The sequence below is a fragment of the Semicossyphus pulcher genome, unplaced genomic scaffold, assembly GCF_022749685.1.
Source record: "Semicossyphus pulcher isolate SPU_LCO1_2020_fin unplaced genomic scaffold, fSemPul1.0.p SCAF_1, whole genome shotgun sequence".
NCBI lineage: Eukaryota > Metazoa > Chordata > Actinopteri > Labriformes > Labridae > Semicossyphus > Semicossyphus pulcher.
Genome location: NW_027211603.1, coordinates 14720009 through 14740080, shown reverse-complemented (window position 1 = coordinate 14740080; position 20072 = coordinate 14720009). Strand labels below are relative to the sequence as shown.

At 42.5% G+C, this 20072-nt stretch overlaps 1 protein-coding gene across 6 annotated transcripts in view; it reads left to right on the top strand.

The window, feature by feature from the left end:
* The window catches only part of apba2b (amyloid beta (A4) precursor protein-binding, family A, member 2b), a 67216-nt gene that overhangs the window by 20509 nt on the left and 26635 nt on the right, over nucleotides 1–20072 (top strand). For all 6 annotated transcript variants that reach the window (XM_069666779.1, XM_069666472.1, XM_069666548.1 and 3 more), the window contains 2 exons: nucleotides 16937–17431; nucleotides 17964–19144. In XM_069666779.1, the coding sequence (XP_069522880.1) occupies nucleotides 16957–17431; nucleotides 17964–19144 (1656 nt within the window). In that variant the 5' untranslated portion in view covers nucleotides 16937–16956. The remainder of the gene's footprint in view (nucleotides 1–16936; nucleotides 17432–17963; nucleotides 19145–20072) is intronic.

Genomic DNA, 20072 nt, shown 5'->3' with positions numbered 1-20072 from the left:
CCTTCACAGTGAAATGACTTGGGCAATGTATCTACAAACTGCCATCTTTGGCATTGATTTATTTCTCTTCACATCTGACCTTTTAATAAAACAGATAAAAGCATGACAGCTCTCTCAATGAGCCATTTGTACGCCCTGATGGAACATAAACATCTTCAGTGAAAACATAATCCTGCGTTTACACTGAAAGCCACAACTGTTGAAGAAACATGTTTGGATGAAATTACATCGTTACTGTAGACATGCATGGCAATTTTTATCTTTTTGTATGCTTTCAAGTGAAGTCAATTTTGAGTGCACAGCTCAAAATCCCAAGTGTGTGTGTGAGAGGGATTTTCAGTCTGTACAACATGTCATTAGACCCTCACTCTGGATGAGGAAAAATACACACACGCACACAAACATAAACAAGGCGGATTTAACTGGAAAAAATGCTACAGTCCCAGGAGGAAGGATCCTGTGCAGGAAGATATGCAGTCTGTGCCGTACAGTAAAAAGTCTTCCACATAATTTCCGTTTTAATTGCAAACCAATTATTATTTTCATCAAATGAAAGATGCAAAGAAGCTTAAATACTATTTTATTCACAGTGTGAACTGTGGCATAAAAGCATTAACACCTGATTGCTAAAAGCTGAGGAGCAATCAAAAACTGCAGGCGAACAATTGGTAGCGTGTGTTTTGTTTTAAGTGTTTTGGCTTCCAAACTTTCATCTCCTGGATACACATCTGTGGTTTTCCTTAATCGGCTTAATGGGAACATTGGCTTAATATATTTGGTTTAGGGGTGTTTGTCAGACAAAACACAATAAGAGACATTTATAGACCATTGAACCTTTGTCACTATCAATATATAAACAAATAATCAACAAATTAAGAAGAATTACATCTGCAGACGAGTCAATGATTAATTAATTGTTAGCATTTCTTGCAGTCATAGATATTAGTCTACATTAGGGGTGTGAATCTTCTCACGATTCGATTTGATTTTGATTCTTAAGGTCACGATCCAAAATCGATTCTCTATTCAAACCGATTCCCGATTCACAATCAATGCCCTATATGTTACAAAGGGGTGCTTATTTCAGGATTTACTCCTGTCTGCTGTGTACTAAGAAAACCGCAGTGGCAAAATATTATATGACATTAAAGCACAGTAAAAATGTGCTCCAGCCTATGCAGCTTTTATATTTGGTACAATAGTGTAAATACACAGAGGCAAACCTGAGACAAAAGCTGATGTATTTTTGCTTAACTTGCATTTTAAGAAGTTACACTCCTTGGTGGAACGGGAGCCGGAAATGGTGCACGGCAAACAATGCGTGCAGCGGGTCTGTCGTGCGCTAACTGGCGGATGTTGAACACTTACTTAATTCCTAAAAACGTTTATAAAAATCGATTTTTGGAAGTTTCAAATCGATTCAGAGACTTGCGATTCTGACATGAATCGATTTTTTTCAGCACCCCTAATTTATATTCATTTTCACAGCGATCATATTGGCCAATAGGCAGCTTTTTAGCCCTCTTGACAGTGATACAGCCAGATGATAAATTTGAAATTAGTAATGATTTGACCCTCAGTCTCCCTGTAACTGATAATAAAATAACCCGACTGCAACTTTGGTTTTATGGCTTGTTCTCTTTTCTACTTTTAATTTGACTCTTATTCACAAAACAATAAACCCTAAATCATTAAAATCTTTGATCTGAACATTTTGTGACTTTGCCCTTTTAAGGGGTATTGCTGAGTCCTGGTAGTAAACGCTCATAACGGCTTATACGATCTTGATTTATTATCCAGTTTCTATCTTTTGACCTATTGGGGATTCACGCTGAAAAGGAATGAAGGGAGAGAAAATAGAGATGTATCCGAGTAGAGACAACTGTGATCAAGTCTCCTCTTTAATGCCTGCCTGTGTGGCCTTGACATTCGCTATTCAAACCAGGGCAAACAGAACAGACGCGATGTGATGACGCCAAATCCGAACAGGTTCATGCTCTCCCACCTTGTCTAGGTATAATCCTGAGCCAGCCTCATTACCAAACCGAAGCAGCGACTGTGTTCCTGCTTGGCACAGTTTCCACCGAGCACTGTGAGACAGATTTCCCCAAAGAAATCTAGGTTTAGCAATTCACAATCTTAAAATAGCCTTGAATCATACATTATTACATAGCAGGGCTGCCTTCTCTCTGTCAAACTGCACTCGCTTCTGAGACATTGTCTTCTTGTTTTCTCCAACCTTCCACATCTGAACAGATTCCCCTGCCTCATTAGCATAGCTTTAAAGTTGATATGAAGAGACTCAGATGGCTTTCCTTCTCTCAAAAGTAAATGCACTTTAACAGAACAAAGAAACATTGAAGATTTTGAAACATGTATGAAAATATATTGTCATGTTTTATTGCATAAGTGCAGAAAACATACAGAGGAGTTTTTCCGAACACGAGGGCATGTTTTTCTTTGTGTTTGTGAGGAGAGTGGAGGTGGGCAGATTTCAATCTTCCAGCTTGACTCGGTGTGTTTCCCTTGGGTTCAGTAAAGCATCAAAGACGCTGGGAGGTGTGACACCCCCTCCTGAACCTGCCACTGCTTCAGGAGGATTGATGTGACAATTTCACACACATGCACACACACACACACACATGCGCATGCCACGCTCCAGTTAGACGCAACTAAATAGATCCACTGTGTCAACTGTTGGCTCACACTTTACAGGTCCGAGACACGAACACACACATTCATGCACGTACGGTTGACGGTGCAACATGGGACCGGACTGATAATCAAACCAGAGCCTCTTTGTGTCTTTTGTTCTCATCAGAAGTGGTGCTGCTCCTCTGTGTGGCCGGGCAGGCGCTGTTTGTGTGATTAATCCTCAGGCTGTCAGCTGGCCAGCAGTGATACTGAAACCAAACAAAAAAGTCACACAAAGCTTTGCACAGTGAACGCTCTCATGGTCCGGTTCAGGATGTGCAGACGTGTGCAGGTCTGGCCTGCAAATTGCATCACTGCAAAGCAAAGATTGTATTTCTCAGGGGCATAGGAGCGTTGGACACATGAATAAGCGCCAAACAGGCTTTGTTTTCAATTTACAGTTAATAAGAGTCAACACTTTGGTTTGATGTTTTCAAGGCATTTTCGTCACAATTGCATTTAGCCTAAGCATGCATATATAGATGAGGAAAAAGGCCGTCTAGGGCTGATGGAGTGTTTACTATACTGTGTGTGTGTGTTTGTGTGATGTGAAACCTGATGAATATTTTCCTCCTGTTTTCCCCGAGGGCTTGCGTGATTGACCGAACCCAGAAGTTATTTCATGTGCCTGCCACCAAACTGCATTAGCGGGTCTGGCCGTTACCACTCTGCCTGTCTGTCTCCCAACAAGATAAGGGCATATTTCCCAGCCCAATATTGCGTGCTCTGTTCTGCGCTGTCACTGAATACAATGACCATCACTGAATTCAATGAATATTATTAACATTTCTCTGAGGATTCTGTCAATGTGGAAGACAGCTCTGTGGGAGAGCAAGTACACGCTGTTTTTGCCGTGGTCTGATCTCCGAGCAGACTCTCATATTGCAATGTATTGTCCGGTCCAAACGTAATTATGAGGCAGCTGTCAAACGTCCATTATCGCCAGTCATTAACAAGAAGTCACCTGGCTCGGCAGTTTCAAGCCGCTGCCGTTGTTTCGGTTTGAAAGGATCTGGGCGAGGCTAAGAGAGTGAAGGACGCTGAGAAATACGTGCTGTTGATTAAAGGTTGGCAAAGAATGAGGATTATAGTGAGCGGTTTCTGGAGAAGGGTCAGTGAGAAGCAGGATTGTGAAAGACGTCTACCGGAGGGATCAGGTGGACCATTGTGTCAGCCAGGGAGCAATTCTCACCTCCATCTCTCCACACTTTAAGTGACAATTCAGAAGGAGGCAGGACAGTATGAGGGTAGTGTTATTGACCATTCTGCTCTGTGGCTGTTTGCTGAGGCCCATACAGTGTAAAATAACTACTCTTCAGCCTGTTGCATTTCTTTATGTGCTTTTACTCACTCAGGGGATGGAGGAAATGGTGAGTGGAAAATCCTATAAGATAAAACCTGAAGTACCAAAATATTTACAATAGCACAAATTTATATCCTTTATTTTAACAGTTTTGCAAATAGTCCAATTAGACCAGAGGTTGATTTCTGAGAATGAAGTTTTTTAAATTCTCTTGTAATTGAACAGTTAACACTGACTGGATGTTGGCCAACTTTAGGGTTAAAAATATGCTAGTAGTGGACACCAGACATTCTGTACCATCACTTATATTGATATTTTACTTTGAGGAATTAATGTAATTCTACATTCTTTAATTAAGGCAAAGATCTCAAATGAAAAATGCTTGAGATGTGATAATTGTGTCATTATTTGCTGATGTACTGAAAATACGTATTGGTCATAGGGCTGTGATGGTAGCCGCATGACCGCAACAACACGGCTATGTGACGCCAACCGTGTAATGGACTTTCATCACTGCTTTTTTATTTTTAAATATAGACCCAGTGATGTTGCTCGATACGCATCCAGCGTCTCTGCCGCATTAAAATGTAAAGGGACTCACGATCTATACGTCCCAGGGAAGCACCTCATCTTTCCAAACAGAACAGAACATTGTGGACAACAAACTTGTTTTAAAAGCAATCATGACATGCTAGATTAGCCGCTACAACAACAACTAGCCCGTCACCACAGGCTTCATTTCAACAAATAAGGACACAAACGCGTTTCCACCTATCATGCTGTGTTCACTCATGGCAATTATGTTTTACCATCTGAGGGACACGCTGTAGTAAAAAAAACAAAACCTACTCCTGCAGCAGGCTGGGGCGGCGGTTAACCGCCAAACTGCAAGGGGACGTGAATGTTCAAAAAAGACTGATTCCCTTTACAACAAAAATTGAGTCGATGTTTTTGTCGTCCTGTTTTTCCCTCTACATTTTAGCAGACTAAAAACAAGTTTTTAATTAGCAGCATCTCCATAATCTTTATATTGGCCATAGGATTAATACCAATTTATTTAGTGATCATGTTTCAGCCTGGTTGTGAGAGAGGGATGTGGGAGGATTTCTCATTAAATCCTAAACAAAAAGGATTTCCCTGCTGCTAATGTGTGAGCAGTGGTGGCAGTCCCAACAATAAAGGAGTGTTCGTGTGGTGTCAAGGCAGCTTTTACTTTTTCCCCCAAAGTTAATTATGTTACATATTAAAATACCTAAGCTTTCTATGCGTCTCACACTCCCATTTATTCCCTCTCATCAGTAACCAAACCCAGTTGACAGCTTCAATTAAACCCTGTGAAATCGCCCCAGTATCCTTCTCCCTCTGGGGCCATTTAGCTGTGTTTAGCTAGCCGGGCTTGTCGCCAGGCAAACTTTAGAGAGTGTTTCATTTTGCCTCTTAAAATGTAGGCCAGCTCAGCCCCATGTGCCACCTGGCCAGTCTCAGAGCTCACAAACTGAGCGGTGTGTTCACACAGCTAGTTAACCTGGTGGGAGTTTGCTCTGTAATGTTTGTCGTCACGTGCAACAAGTATTAGAAAGTCAAACTGTGTATTCACCCCATTGTGGTTAATATCAGGTCTTTCATATCTAGCTGATCACACTAGTCTATATTCACGATCCAAACAGCATCACAGAAAGACCAACGAAACACTAGGAGGATCTGTTGGCAGAATCATTGGCAGTAATGAGATGTTATATTAATTGTATTTTGCATTTGTGCCAGCCGAAAATAGACGGTTACGTTTCCGTAAGTTAGAATAAGTGCTTTATATCTAAAGAAAGGGAGCTGGTCTCTTCTACATAGTTTGCCATGTTTCACTGCCATGTTTCTACGGTAGCCCAGAATGGATAATTTTGGACCTACTTTGAAGGTGAGGGTGGCTGTTGCAACCACTGTGACACTACATCCTTTACATCAGTCTGTTAAAGACATGAAACAAGAGTAAGAGTAAGCTACCAAACCTGCGCAGGAAAATACCAGTTCTCTGGCAACACTGTGTTCTGCACACTTCTTGGGTCCATCAAAAAAATGAAGGGGATTCACAACACATGTTTTTGTCTGACCCAAACTAGTGGACGGACTAACATCACAATCCCCGCTGCCATGGTGCTAAAGTGGCTAAAAACACTTAAGCATTAAAAATTAAGAAGAAATATTTTGAGTATACATTTTTCCTTACTACCTTTATGTAAATATTGACATTAGTTTTGTCCAGAGATTTGATAGCGTTTGCTTTATTTGCAGTGAAGGTGCGTCAATCCTCCCTTATTCCTTAAAAGTATTCCCCTTTCTAGTTGTATGTTTGCCACTTAAAACCACTGTGAATCTAAATGGAGGTTTGTTGCTTGGAGCTACAAAATGTGCTCCATTGATGCTTGGCCACTCGTATAAACAATGTTGCTTTGGTTGGTTCATTCTGCCTTCATTTTCTGTGAGGGGGCAAACACAACACAGCTGACTCCAAAAGAGAAGCTGCTTCTTATGTTTCCAAAACTGCTACAAAGAAAAGGCTACATTAGCACAGTATCGTTGCTTGAATAATGGGTGCATGCGTGAGTGTTTGCTCTCTAGAAAAAGGGTTATTTGACGATTGGCTGAGACGGTCCTCCTCTGAGAGACGGAGCCGGAAAACAAAGAGTTGCTATGGTAACAGTCAAGGGTGAAGGAGGAGGGTGTGTCGGTGGCGTGCTTGGAAGTGGCGAGATGGACATTGGCAGGCTGAATGGCGGGGGAGCGAGCGATGCGTTCTGTGGTCCTTTGCCATTCCTGCTGCTCACCAAGTCTCTGCTCTCCGTCTCTTCCTGTCTCCCGCGTCGCTCCCTTGTTGTCGTCCTGAAGCGAGTGGGAGGCTGTAGGGAGAACAAACGCTGAATCTCAATGAGACAGCCGAGAGGAAACTCGTTTCCTCGCTCCGTCTCTCTCTGATAGTGCCTTTATTCTTTATTTACTAGCAGCATAACTCAGTACGGTCCGGTTATTACACAATATATCAACATACGTTTAATGGTGTGGAAGTGTAAGGGAAGTTTAATGTTATACAGTTAAATATTTACAACATCACGTGATCAGAGTTGACCCTGATAAAGATGATGGATGTCAGCTGCATGACAGGTAGCTGGGATTGTTTCATGCATCAAGAAATGTAAAGTTTGACATATTCTCTCAGAAATTCTGGTATCTCTCCATATTGCTTGAATTTACTCTTCAGGTCAGGTTAACACCGACTGGTTTATCACCACTGGTCTTTTCAAATAATAGAGTATCAAGATGGTACATGTAGTAGATAAACTGCAGAGAGAAGGGAAGATTGCTGCAGGTTAATAACTGAATCCCAGTTGAAAGGGCTGACCCTTCTTTCTATTCCAGGTGGCCTTCAGAGTTAAAGCCCACAGGCTGCAAAACCTGGCTGACACTGAACTGAATTTAGTTTGGTTACTTTTTGTGGTCTTGTTCATCAGCCCAATGTGTGATGCCTATTTGTGGTTTTACATCCAATAACGGTAAACAAAAGTAAGATCTACTCACAGGAAATAGTTTTTTCTCCACAGTAAACAAGATGACCATTAGGATGTACGTTTAGCTTACTCAGTCATCAATCATTATCACCAACCACTGTATTCCAGGGAACAATGAAATCAGTTTGCAAAGCAGCTAAATATTACTAAGCTTAACCCAAAAGGCAATCGGACGTGGTTGAAGTTCTTGAAGACGTTTCACCTCTCATTCAAAAGGCTTCTTCAGTTCAGTAAAGTGACTGGGGGACGGAGCTAGAAATATAAATCTCTGTGGGTCATTAGTATTTAGTTTAGTTTAGTGTAGAACTGGAGAAGCCTGTCGGAGGAGAGGTGAAACGTCTTCAAGAACTTCAACCAAGTCCAGTTGCCCTTTTGGATTAAGCTCAGAACCACCATGACCTGGAAGACTGAGAGCCTTCACAGACGAGCTAAATATTATGAAATATCACTATTTGAGGCTTAATCAGATATCTGACACATCAGAAGTGTTTCTTGTAACAGTTCATGTCAGATGTCTGCTAGGATCTTTTGCAGTCAATTAAGAGGTACTTGCATGCTCATAATGTAATCATTTTGTCAAAGTTCAACTGCAAGCGGCTGAAGCCTATCCCAGCAGAGTAAGAAACAGCAGTGATACAGGCATAGATCATGTTTAATGCTCGACATGGAGTCAGTGATTGTTTCATAGCTCTAAAGAATGAGTACAATTATTATAAACCTATTAAATGTGGTGTACCTGAGTGTAGATGAGTTTATCCTCCATTACAATATTCTCATAAAGCCGATGTTTATTTATGAGCGCATTTGTGTACATGAATGGTATTTTCTAATATGATTTTTAAGAAAAGACCGAAAACTAGATTCTGTCTGTATTTTGCTTTGTTTGTTTGTTTTGTGCTCAAAAAGAAAGAGAGCGAGAGGGTGAGAGCACAAAGCAGACAGCACACTTCAATTGGAACAGCAATTTCCTCTGTGCTGAGTATCAGCAGGAAGCCAGGTCTCCATCTTTAAAAGAAATGAAATAGAGAACATTCTTTCTCTCCATTATCTCTCTCTCTCTGTGTCTCTCTGTCTCTCTCTCTCTCTGAAAACTGACCGTGAACTCCTCCATATTCCGTCTGTTTGTCAGCTCTTAACTTTAAATTCAGCAGAGCGCGCTCATCTTTCCCTTTGGATGTGAAAAATGAGCTACAGGCAGAGGTAAGACTGAACCCCAAAGACGGAATGAAAATACAGTATATTATTCATTTAAACACACAATTTGTGCTGAAAAAGACGCCCACACAGGTATAGCCGTCTGTATTTAATGTTAACAGTTTTTAATAGATAACACTGTAGCATTGTTCTAACACTGATCTACACTTTTGCATGTAGCTCGTGCTTGTTATGTGCTTGTTCAGAGCAACACATAAGGTTTCAAATTAAAAATAATGTTCTAATATCACAAAATAGAATAATTCTTTCCCTCATAGATTTATTACAAGTGTTTGTTTTTAGAGCAGAGCCAGCAAATGTTCATTTCTCTTTTACGATCCCCCTGAAAACATAAAAGCGAGCTTCTCCCTGGTTCCTTTGGTAAAGAATGTCTGTGATAACCAGATTACCATGCCATGTTTGTAAACAAGCACACAAAATATCCTGAATTCAACAGCAGGCAGTTTAAATAAATATTCCTCAGTGACTCAGAACAGCTGCAAGATACAAAAGTAGTATGATGCTGTAGTTGGCCATGTATATGACTGCAGATGTTGTATTATTTGTTTAATTGATACCATATGTTTATGTTTCTTGTAAAACAGGAAGTGAGGGAAGACTTGTCCAAAATATAATAACTAAACATCTTGGAACTTTTCCGCATTAAAATGCCTAACAACAACTAGACCCTTGAAACATTTGGGATAGTGCAAATACAGTTCTCAACAAATTATAGGCAACAACAAACAATCTTCAAACCCAGAGAAATCTTAATTTTATTCATGGAAACAGTGTTTCATTTGGTTGCTTGTCTTATGGAAAAACACTGGAAAGACGTGGAAAGAAAGTGTCTGAGCTGATACATAGAATGAAATTAAATAACATATATCCATCCGTCCATTATCTAAACCGCTTAGAGCCCCCCGCCCCCCGGGGCTGGAGCCAATCCCAGGGGTCCATTGGAGGCAAGAGGCGGGGTACAACCTGGACTGATCACCAGTCAATCACAGGGCTGACACACAGAGACAGACAACCTCTTTTTAAAGTCACAGATGGACCTAACCAGCATGTCTTTGGACTGAGGGAGGAAGCTGGAGTACACATAGGGAACCCATCTATGCACGGGTAGAACATGCAAGCTCCACACAGATAGGCCCACTTCATCTGAACCCCAACCTTGTTCATGAACATGACTTCCTCCTGAGTAATGTCAGATTTTCACCAGTAATGGTATTTTTTTTTTTATGAATACAAAAATTCCCATGATCCCTTGCTGCTTCACAACATCAAAACATGCCTTTTCTTATTATTTTAATACTCTTTTAGCCATCTATAGTTTCATATTATAATCTGCTGGGAATTATTAATTTAGACAAAATAATTTTGATTTTAAGTCATAATATTATTCCACTTAAAATAGTAATCTCGAACTTTTTCATGTAAATAAATGTCTGTTAAGTCACTATCACTGAATGAGTCAACACAATGGTGATTGAGTCTATGGTCCACTGATGAAAGCCTTTGCAATTGCAGTGTATCATATTTTTATGGACTGGGTGTCTGTGGCGACATTTGCAGAAAAAATCACAAGTGGTTACAAGTTAGTGATGCGTTTTCCATCACCCAGCAGTGGTTGGTCTGCCAGAGAGGGTAGGCGGAGCTAAGCGGTTGCACTTCCGGTTTCTGTAAGCATTGCGGGGAAACGGTAATCTACTATGGCTGAACAAACAAAGAAAAGATCGATGACTACAGATACAAGTTCAAAAATAAGAGAAAATCCAAAGAAAATAAACAAATTTGACGCTCAGATGAAGGCAAACAGTCTACAAACGAAAGCGAGGAAAATCAAGAGTTGGAACCGTGAAAGGGAGCCAGCCGTAGGTGGGTGGCGCTCAAAAGCACAAAACTGCAGTATTCTAGATTGTATCTTTAAAGTTAATAATTATAGAATAGATTTTCACCCAGGCTTGGAAAACAGCACTGTTTTGCTGGGAAAAATTAAAGCCTGACATTGGTCATTGCTGCTCTCAGTTAAATACCTCAGTGACTTTGATAATTACTTTCCCACACCCTAAGAGGAATTCTTCATTCAAAAGTTAATGGAATCAAAAGAGATTCTTATTTTTGCCTTTTCCATTTAAAGGCGACTTGAAAAGCCGTGTTCCAGTTTGGCTGATAATCTTCTCTATCCATTGTTCCTTAAGACTCTGCAGGCCAAACGACTCTCATCTGTTCTGTCTTTCCTCTTCCCTGTTGAAGCCTGACTGTCTAATTCAGTGGTGTGAACAGAGGTCATAACTTAGGATTCAAGGCAGGCAGACATTAGTATTCCCGAGGCCCTCACTCTGACCGAGCCATCTGCTGCTTTCACACTGCTTCCCTCGCCCTCTGTCCTCTCCTCAGCCCTGCTTTTAGACACACACTTTCAAGACATGTGCCTGCCAAACAAGGGGAGTGTCTAAGGTTAATTTAAAGCTTAATCTCACTGTAGATGAAGCGTTTTGTGGCAGACATGAATGGCTCTTTCCTGGGAGGCAGCCCTGCACAAGTGGTCCCCAGCTGCAGCTCAAAACAGACATTCAGGATACCGCAGGCAGGCCGGTGTGTTTCTAATAGTAATACCAGTGTGGGTGTGTGCATTTGTGTATCAAGCCTTTTTTAGCGATGAAGATAACAGCTTGCCTACATTTCAGGGTGTTTGTGTGGGAGACAGATACTGTGCGTGTGTGTGCAGGCGGGGTGTAGAAAAAGTCAGGACTCATGGAGCCAGCTGAATCCTGTTTTTTTTTATTTTTGCACCAATCATTGATTCGTTTTCTTTAGCCGCTCTAGCTCTATTCAGGTTCCCGTGGGACAGGAGCATATCCCTGCATACATTATGCAGAAGGCAGTGAAACCGACTGTCCAGGAGAGACTTAAACTTGGATTCAAAGATTTTAAAGTCTCTAGAGATCTTGTTGCAGGAAGTGAGAACAATAAAAGAACATACAGTGTTCACTAAGGACTTGTTTTGACGCATTTGAGTTGTGTAAGACGGAGCGTCCTTGCGGCCTAGGATTTAGGATGCTAACAATAGCCCCTTATACACTGCCAGTTCAAGGCGGGATTATTACTAGTTTTGGGAATTATGGCTCTTTGAAGGGAGCTAGATCTTATGGCTCCGTTCCTTTCCTCGTTCATGAACGTCACAACACTACACGCATATTTAACATTCTGTCTTTTAAAAAGGAAACGGCAGAATAATGTAGGAAAAATTGGGCACAACTATAAAAAGAACGCCTCTCACCTACGACTCTATTCCCGTCGTTTGCACCAAAGAGCTGTGTTAGGACTGGCTCGGAGGCCGCAACATATGGAGCAACACAACACCGGTCTGAATGCAAAGTAACATTTATTCACAGAAACCAAAAGTACATCATGGCACAAAACACACGGAACTGCTGGTTCCTGGATCATGGAGGGAGAAGAGAATGTGGGCGGAGTAAAGATCCCCTTTTATACCCCACCCACAGCTTCACCCAGCTGTCGGTGATCAGGGAGATCGAGAAGCAGATGACATAGAATGAGCACACAGAGCACACACAGAACAATAAATGCAGAGAGACATGTAACAGCTGAAAATTCAAAAGAATTGGATCGTTGCGAACATCACAACACAAATTATTACACCTCTGTTACGTTTCGTCTTCTGTGTAAAACGCACGGAGAATGGTGGGGTGAAGTCGTTCCGCCTCTGACCCGGCATCATAGGTAGTAACGGAGGCATAACGGCATCTGTGTGTGTGTATTTGAAGCACGCGCCGTTTGTTTCGCACGTTTTGCTTCCACAACGCCAGAATGCCAGAACGCTATACAAAAACACACACTGGGGCGGCTTTACGCCGGTGTTGCTTGGTCCAATGGAAAGTGGCAAAGGCTGCAGGACGGTGGAGCTTGGTTACGGCGCTGAGGCGGAACCGCAGTGAAAAAACGGCTAATGAATCATTAACATGTTGTTGGTTTAAGTCTGCCCAAGGTTCTTCTAACTCTATAAGAAAGCAAAAATGTTTTCTCATTAAAAGAGTTGTTGACGAAGAGCGATCAAATGGATGCAGGTTGTCAAATACACGAAGTGAACAGAGATTATAAAAACAACCCTCTGAAGAAACCCATAACTTGTTTGACATTAAATTTAGTCAGTAATGAATCCTTACAGCTTAAATTCACTCATGAATTCATCATTAATTTGGTCTATGCTCTTAAAAATGTGATTAGTCACAGCCAGTCATTTGTTGATTTCATGTCCCATTTGATCGTTTAAAGTTGCCCGTTTTAATGTCTGCATTAGAAAAATAAACAAGTCATTAGTTAGTTGTTTGGCTTTTCTCACTTTGTCACTGTGTGGTGTTTTGTTCGTCAGAAGAAAAGCAAATACTGAAGTAAAAACTAAGGACACACTGCTCTGCAGCTGGGGGCATCACTAATCTTCAGAGGCAGGTCCCCCAGTGACAACCTTCTTTGTTTATGCTGTTTTTACGCTGAATTGCCAGCCACCTGTGTGGTGGAAATACAACAAAACAGGAAATGCACAAATGCTCATCAGCATGGTGGTTAGCTTATGATGAGTCGTTAAAGCCCCCCTCCAGTGAAAATCAAGTGTTTAACCTTGTAAACATCTCCATGTGGTGTTCAAGTGCAACAAGACATATCAGGGACAACATAAGCAGTCATCTCCATGGCTGGGCCTGTCTGCTTTTAAACTGCAGTGTACCAAGGACAGGCTGAACAACATGTTTTCAGATTGGCAGGTTTGAGACGTCACAAACCTAAGGAACCAATCCAGTTAATGGACAGGGGCAGCACTATGCATATCATTATGTGTAACCTATGGCAACCACTTTAGCAATGCGCGAGCCAGCTGTAACCGTAATTGTAATTTCAATTATCAAACTCACAACTGACTACTAACGTTAATGTTACTACTACTAATTACTTACTCAAGCTAGCTAAGTTTCAACAAGTTGCCATTAAACGATGGCAGAGACGAGTTTTGTTTTCGGCTGTAATTTTACCAAAGAGAAATGGGGGCGGGGACTATGCAGTGTTGGGAATTTTCAATGAGGGAGAAGGAGGAGATGCCTTGGGAGGATTTTTACAAGGTAATTAAATGTATTTTGCATAAAAACCATACCATACATATTTATTATTTCAAGCAGAATTCTATACGTCTTAAAACATGACTGGAGCTGCTCTTTAAGCACCTCTGATGGTACAACCAGATTTGTTTGTAGACTTTGCTTCTCCTCCTTTTCAGTGGCTGTGATAAAACACATTTTATCCACATCTATTTGCTAAGTTAAATTAACATGTTGTTGAGCAGCTGACAACACTTTATAATAATTATGATTCTGTATGCTATGAATACAGTGGAGCCCAGATACAAAGTCATAATTAATGCATTAGGAAGAGTAATTTTATGGATGTTCCTGAGATCAAATTAAAAAACAATATGTTTTAATAGAAATGCATTTCAATTATGGAGAGGATGACAATGCATGTAAACACATCCTGTGGATACAATCATAGTTATCATAATTTGCTCTGTCCTAATGGTACAAAACAGGTGTGACGGATCCCCTGTGTGTCTCAATAATGCCTGTGTCGTTCATGTACAAATTCATGCAAATTCAATAAACAGCCAAATCTGAAATGCGTGCCAGACAAAACAGATTTGGGAAAAGCCACCTGGTTAGGGACTTATAGGATTTCCAAATTTACACGACAGTTGTAATAGCAGTGCGGAAAAATATCCAAAACATGATGTGAAACACAAATACAACAACAGTCAGGCAACACCACAGTCGAAAAAGGGGGAGCTTGTAAAGCGAGGAAGGGTAACAAAGAGGAGGTCAAAGGGTATCAGTCCCCAGGGGATGCAGTTACCCATAGTTACCGATCCTTACCCTCAGCTGTGGGGCATTGAACGAGGCGGGGCCGGGTCTCTACAGGAGGTTGCTGGGATATATATTGTGGAGGAAGAAGGAGGGTGGAGTCAGGGAGATGCGTGCTGTGTAGCAGCTGGTGGGGGAAGGGAGGAGCGATGAGGGATGAGAGGGACGGAAGAAGGGAGGATGGGGCCGTTGTTAAAGCAGAGCCCAGTGCTATTGTACACACCATCCCAGGCCAGGACCCCAGGTAGGAGAAAGAGTTAATATTTCATAGATGTTTACAAGCTGAGGTCAGAAGCTTGTATTGAAACCTTCTTATGAGCTGGTTTAGAGGATGAACTGATTAGTTAATTAGATGTAGATGATGCTTTATGTAATCTGATGTACACATCATGTGAGGCCATGGCTCTGAGTATGCATTTACATGCAGTTACCTCTGTGGCACTAGCTACCATATCGCATAGAAATAATATAAATAGGAGCATTTCCAGTCAGCGCAATACATAAAGCTGTCTGTGCACGTGCAATCTTGACTTGGCTACCTGTGGAACAACAAGCTGTGTGCGTGTGTGTTTGTTCCTTTCTGTATTTGTGCCATTGTTCTTCAGAGGGATTGTGTTTGTGCCCAGTTGTACTGAGCTAATTAACCAGTGTAATCACTGGTGATGGAAAAATGTAACTATGGTGAAGGAAAAATGGGGGGGGAAGCAGCAGCAACAACACACCCCTCTGAGGACAGTTGTTCATGGCAACTGGACGGCACAACAGAGTGGTGACGGCAACACACCTGGAATGGGTTTGTTTGTGTACATGATGCTGGTTTACATGTTTTTGGGTTTGTCTGTAAAGGGATTTTTTTATGATTTAAAGGGTACCCTTTGAATAACATCTGGTTTTCTACTAGGAAAAGAAAGCTTTAGTTACACTTCTTTATATTTGTTCTCGTCGCAGATGCGCCTGCTCTAGGGCTGGGCGATATGGCCAAAATCATATATCACGATATAGGATTTTTCATATCTCGATAATGATGTATATCGCGATATAGAATGTTTTCTGGTAATCAAACAAATAATTAGTCTATATGAAATAACCACATGTTAAAGCCTGTTGGAAAATCCTGGGTGAATTAAATACTTGACAAATAAAAAGTACTGAGTTAACGTTTTCATTTGTCCTTTTCTGCACGTTAATGTCCATGTTAACAAACAGTGCCTCCCTCTACGGCTCCAGGTTCACTCCCACGTGCAAGGATTAGAATGTAAAGCGTTTAAAAATGACGTAAAAACTGCCATAAAGCAATTCAGCCGCTGGTTTTGTGGCATCACGATAGAAATGATATAGAAAAACACTTACGATAGATATTTTCATATCGTTTTGACGATATATATTGTGATATTGCCCAGCCCTAGCCTGCCCTTTGTTGCTCTGTTACATAACCAATGCTAAATACATTTCCTGATTATTTAACTGGATTCTGTAGCTGTTAAAGGAGGATAATTTCTTTTGTTGAAACGTTTTGCTGCCTCTTCACTATTTAACCAAGTCCTCTGCTGGGAGAGACTTTATTGTCTCCCGGGTTGACCATTCTCAGCCAGTGAGCTGCTGAAGGATCAATACAAGTCTTGATTGACATCTGCAAGCCCAGTGGTACCAGGGCGCAGTGCAGCACCTATGTGGAAATGACCTTGATTTAAATATGGATTCTTTCTGTGGCAGTGTCCCATTAGGTACATCATGTGGAGGCGGTATCCATAAAGAGGCTCCGCTCCTGTGTCTGTTGTTCTGAAGCTGAGCTTGAGTGATTTATTGGGCCCACTGTTGTGTACTTGAAGCTAAGTTGTGCTAAATAAGCACAAAAGTGATTCTCTGAGCTTTGAAAAAGTAAACCGGAGACTGCCCAGCTCAGTAACGGGAATAGAGTGGTTAGTCAGCCGCTGAGAATGTGTTGCAGCTGTATGCAAAGTGCAGGAAAAGAATAAGAGAGATAAAAAGAAGACTGTTTTGAACGAGTGTGCTGTGTGAATGTGGGTGTTTGATAAAGGGAATGTACTGTTTGCAGATTTGCTTTTTGATGAGGGTTATTATCCATCGTCGTGGCCTCCTGAAACACAAAGCTGCAGTTGTCCAAGAAACTCGAAAGCTTACCGCCTTTAGCCTTGAACATTTTATCCATGCACTCATTTTGCATTATGTTCCTCTACTATGGGTGTATGTGATGTTGCTTTAACTCTGTGCCCCCTGTTTCTTTATCTGTCTCCTAGGGTCAAACCAATAACAATGCATGGCCTGTAAGCAGCCAATCATGGCTCATAGGAAGAGGCCGGGGACCAGCGGAGGAAACAGTATGGCTGCTCCGGGCCCCGCCTCCTGTCCCGCCCCTCATCCTACAGAGTCATGTGAACCCAAAGTCCTCCCACCTAGACCGCGTCCTATCCGCTACCCCAAAGAGTCACATGATCCCAAACCCCTCCCCCGTTCCTGTAAGGCACAATATTCCAATCCAAAGTCTCAGGATGTGATTCGCAACCATCCAGAAGCAGACGTGGATGCAGAGGTTGAAGTGAAGCGGTACAGCAGCCAAGCAGAGGCGGAACCGGAGGACCAGCGGCCGGCGACACCCCCTACGCCGGAGCATGTACATGGGCAAGATGAGCATGACAGGGCGGACTTCCACGGTGGAGCTGACAGCCTGGATGACGACTCCAGCTCTGACTACATGAACAACACCTCAGATGACGAGGAGGATTATGATGATGGTGACTATGATGTTCATCATGTGGATAATAACTACGATATTTTCAATAGCCGTCCATTATTGCTGTACTCTCCATTCATTTCTGTTGTAAGGTGGACAAAGGGAAACTACACCTGTGTTTGCAGACCTGATTTCATTCAAGCAGCATACACAGGAAGGCAGAACAAAACAAAAATAAGAGGCAGCAGCATCAGTGAAAGCAGTAATTTTGCACTGCCACTGTTGCTTGAAATCATTCTTTTTCTCTGTGTGTGAATTCAAGCAAGGATGCAATTTGGCAAAATATCCCCACAAACTCACACATCCTTTTCTTTGCAGCATGGATGAAGTAAGAGAAATAAACCTTGTATGTCAGTTTGCAACAGAAGCATCAATAAGATTAATTAATAGCGACAAACCTTAATGTATCCAAGGATTTTTATTATTGATTCCTTCTGTTAATGAGTACCTGTGAATGACAATTCAATGCTGATTTGATAAAGAAGCTCCATGTGTTAAGAAACATGTCTCTTTGTGATCCTAAATCCGTTCAGGGCTGGCAGAGGAGGATGAAGGTACGACTTACTACATCCGCTACTGCCCCGAGGACGACAGCTACATGGAAGGTATGGACTGCAGCAACCAGGGAGACTGTAACCACGGCCACATCCACAAACAGGGCGACTGCACCGGCACCGCGCAGCCGAGCGGAGCACAAGCTGATGAAGGCGAGGAGCCTGCAGAAGGGTGGGTGCAGGAGGGAGGGGTCGAGGGGGGGGTGAGAGAGGAGGAATGGGCAGAAGATGAGGAAGGAGAGGAGGCAGTGAGGGAAGAGTGGAGAGAAGAGGAAGAAGTGGGGAGAGAGGAGTGGAGAGAAGGGGAAGAAGAAATGAGGGAGGAGTGGAGAGAAGAGGAGGAAGAGGGGAGGGAAGAGTGGAGAGAAGAAGAGGAGGCGAGGGAGGAGTGGAGAGAAGAAGAAGAAGAAGAAGAGGCGAGGGAGGAGTGGAGAGAGGGAGATGAGGAGGCCAGGGAGGAGTGGAAAGAGGAGGGCCAGGCGGGGCAGGAGCAGTGGGAGGGACAGGACAAGCACAGGGTGGAGGAGTGGGGTGAGGGAGAGGGGGAGGTTCGCTGTGAGGTGGTGGAGCAAGATCTGGATGAACAGATCTACAATGGAAGACCAGAACCCATCCTGGACCACCATCATCAAGTTCATCACCACCATCCACCCCCACTGCAAGACACCAGAGAGGAGGAGGATGAGGCAGAGAGTGAGGAGTACTGCCCCAATGATGAAGAAGATGAGGACGGGGATGAGGAGGAGAGACATGGAAGGGCCTACACTGGAGACTACTATGCCCCAGAGGACAATGGGAACTCAGTGAGGGTCTCTCCGTACCGTAGCCGTAAGATGCTGGTGGTGGAGGGGGAGACGGGGGAGGAGGCGGAGGAGGACATTGACCAAATAGTTGCAGAGATCAAGATGAGTATGAGCATGGGGAGTCTCAGCAGTGGCACTGACCAAAGCCCGGAGGAGCTGGCGCAGGACCCTGCACCGAGTGACTTCCCTCACCCCAAACCTGAGCCAGCTCCCTACCAACCAGCTCACCATCGCCATGACAGCAGGCCCAAGTCCCTGAACCTGCCCTCCATGCACCACAACAACCCCGACCTCCAGAGGGGCATTAAGGCACATCCACGCTCCCCTGAAGACAGGCAGAGGTGGCAACAGGAGCAGGTGAGCTGTTCTTGAGAGGTTTAACCTGTTAAAATTATATTCCATTGTACTGATGGATTGGATTGTCATACTACTTACAGTATTTTTTAAGATCATAGACGAACCCAATTCTAAATGAAGAAAGAAAAAAATGCAAGAAATTACAAATTTGGTTGTTGATTTGGTCCATGCAATCCATTGATAGCCCCTTTGACACTGCCAGTTTGAGATGGGAGAATGGTGGGGTGAAGTCATTCCGCCTCTGAGCAAGCATCAAAGGTGGAAACAGAGGCATAACAGAGGGTGAAGCTGCATCAGTTTAGCTTCACGCCAGCCTTTTGCTTCAGCAACCAGGACACAATGTAAAAACACACACCGGGACGGCTTTACGCTGGCATTGCTTGGTTCAATGTAAAATGTCAAAGGCAGCAGAACGGTGAAACTTCGTTACGGTGCGGTGACAGAATCACAATGTAACAAGGGCTGTTAAAAAGGAGGGTTAAATGATTTTATGAAAATATTTATAATATTTCTCTGACCAGTGTAATTGTAAAAGTATGTATTTTTCAACCCTCTAATGATACAGTTGATGGCCTAGTTATGTTGATGCTCGGGCTTGTATAATTCACATGCTAGTGCTGATTCTTGCAGGTCCTGATTTATGAGTATTAAGTTGATAATCCTAAAATAACAATATACATTTTTAAGGTCTCCCATTGTTCCCATGTTCAGTTTCCTCTAGCTGTCAGTCACGTGACTATAAACAAGTGCTAGCTATTTGTTTTAAAATGATAAGATGGCACAAGGTTAAGTTAGATTGAGCTAGATTATCCTGTACAACAATAATCTAGCCCTTTTTGAACAACAGACACAAGCCAGCTACCTCTTTCCCTCCAAACATCGAAAAGATACAAAGTGGTAGTTATTTCTTCATTTATATAGTATAAAG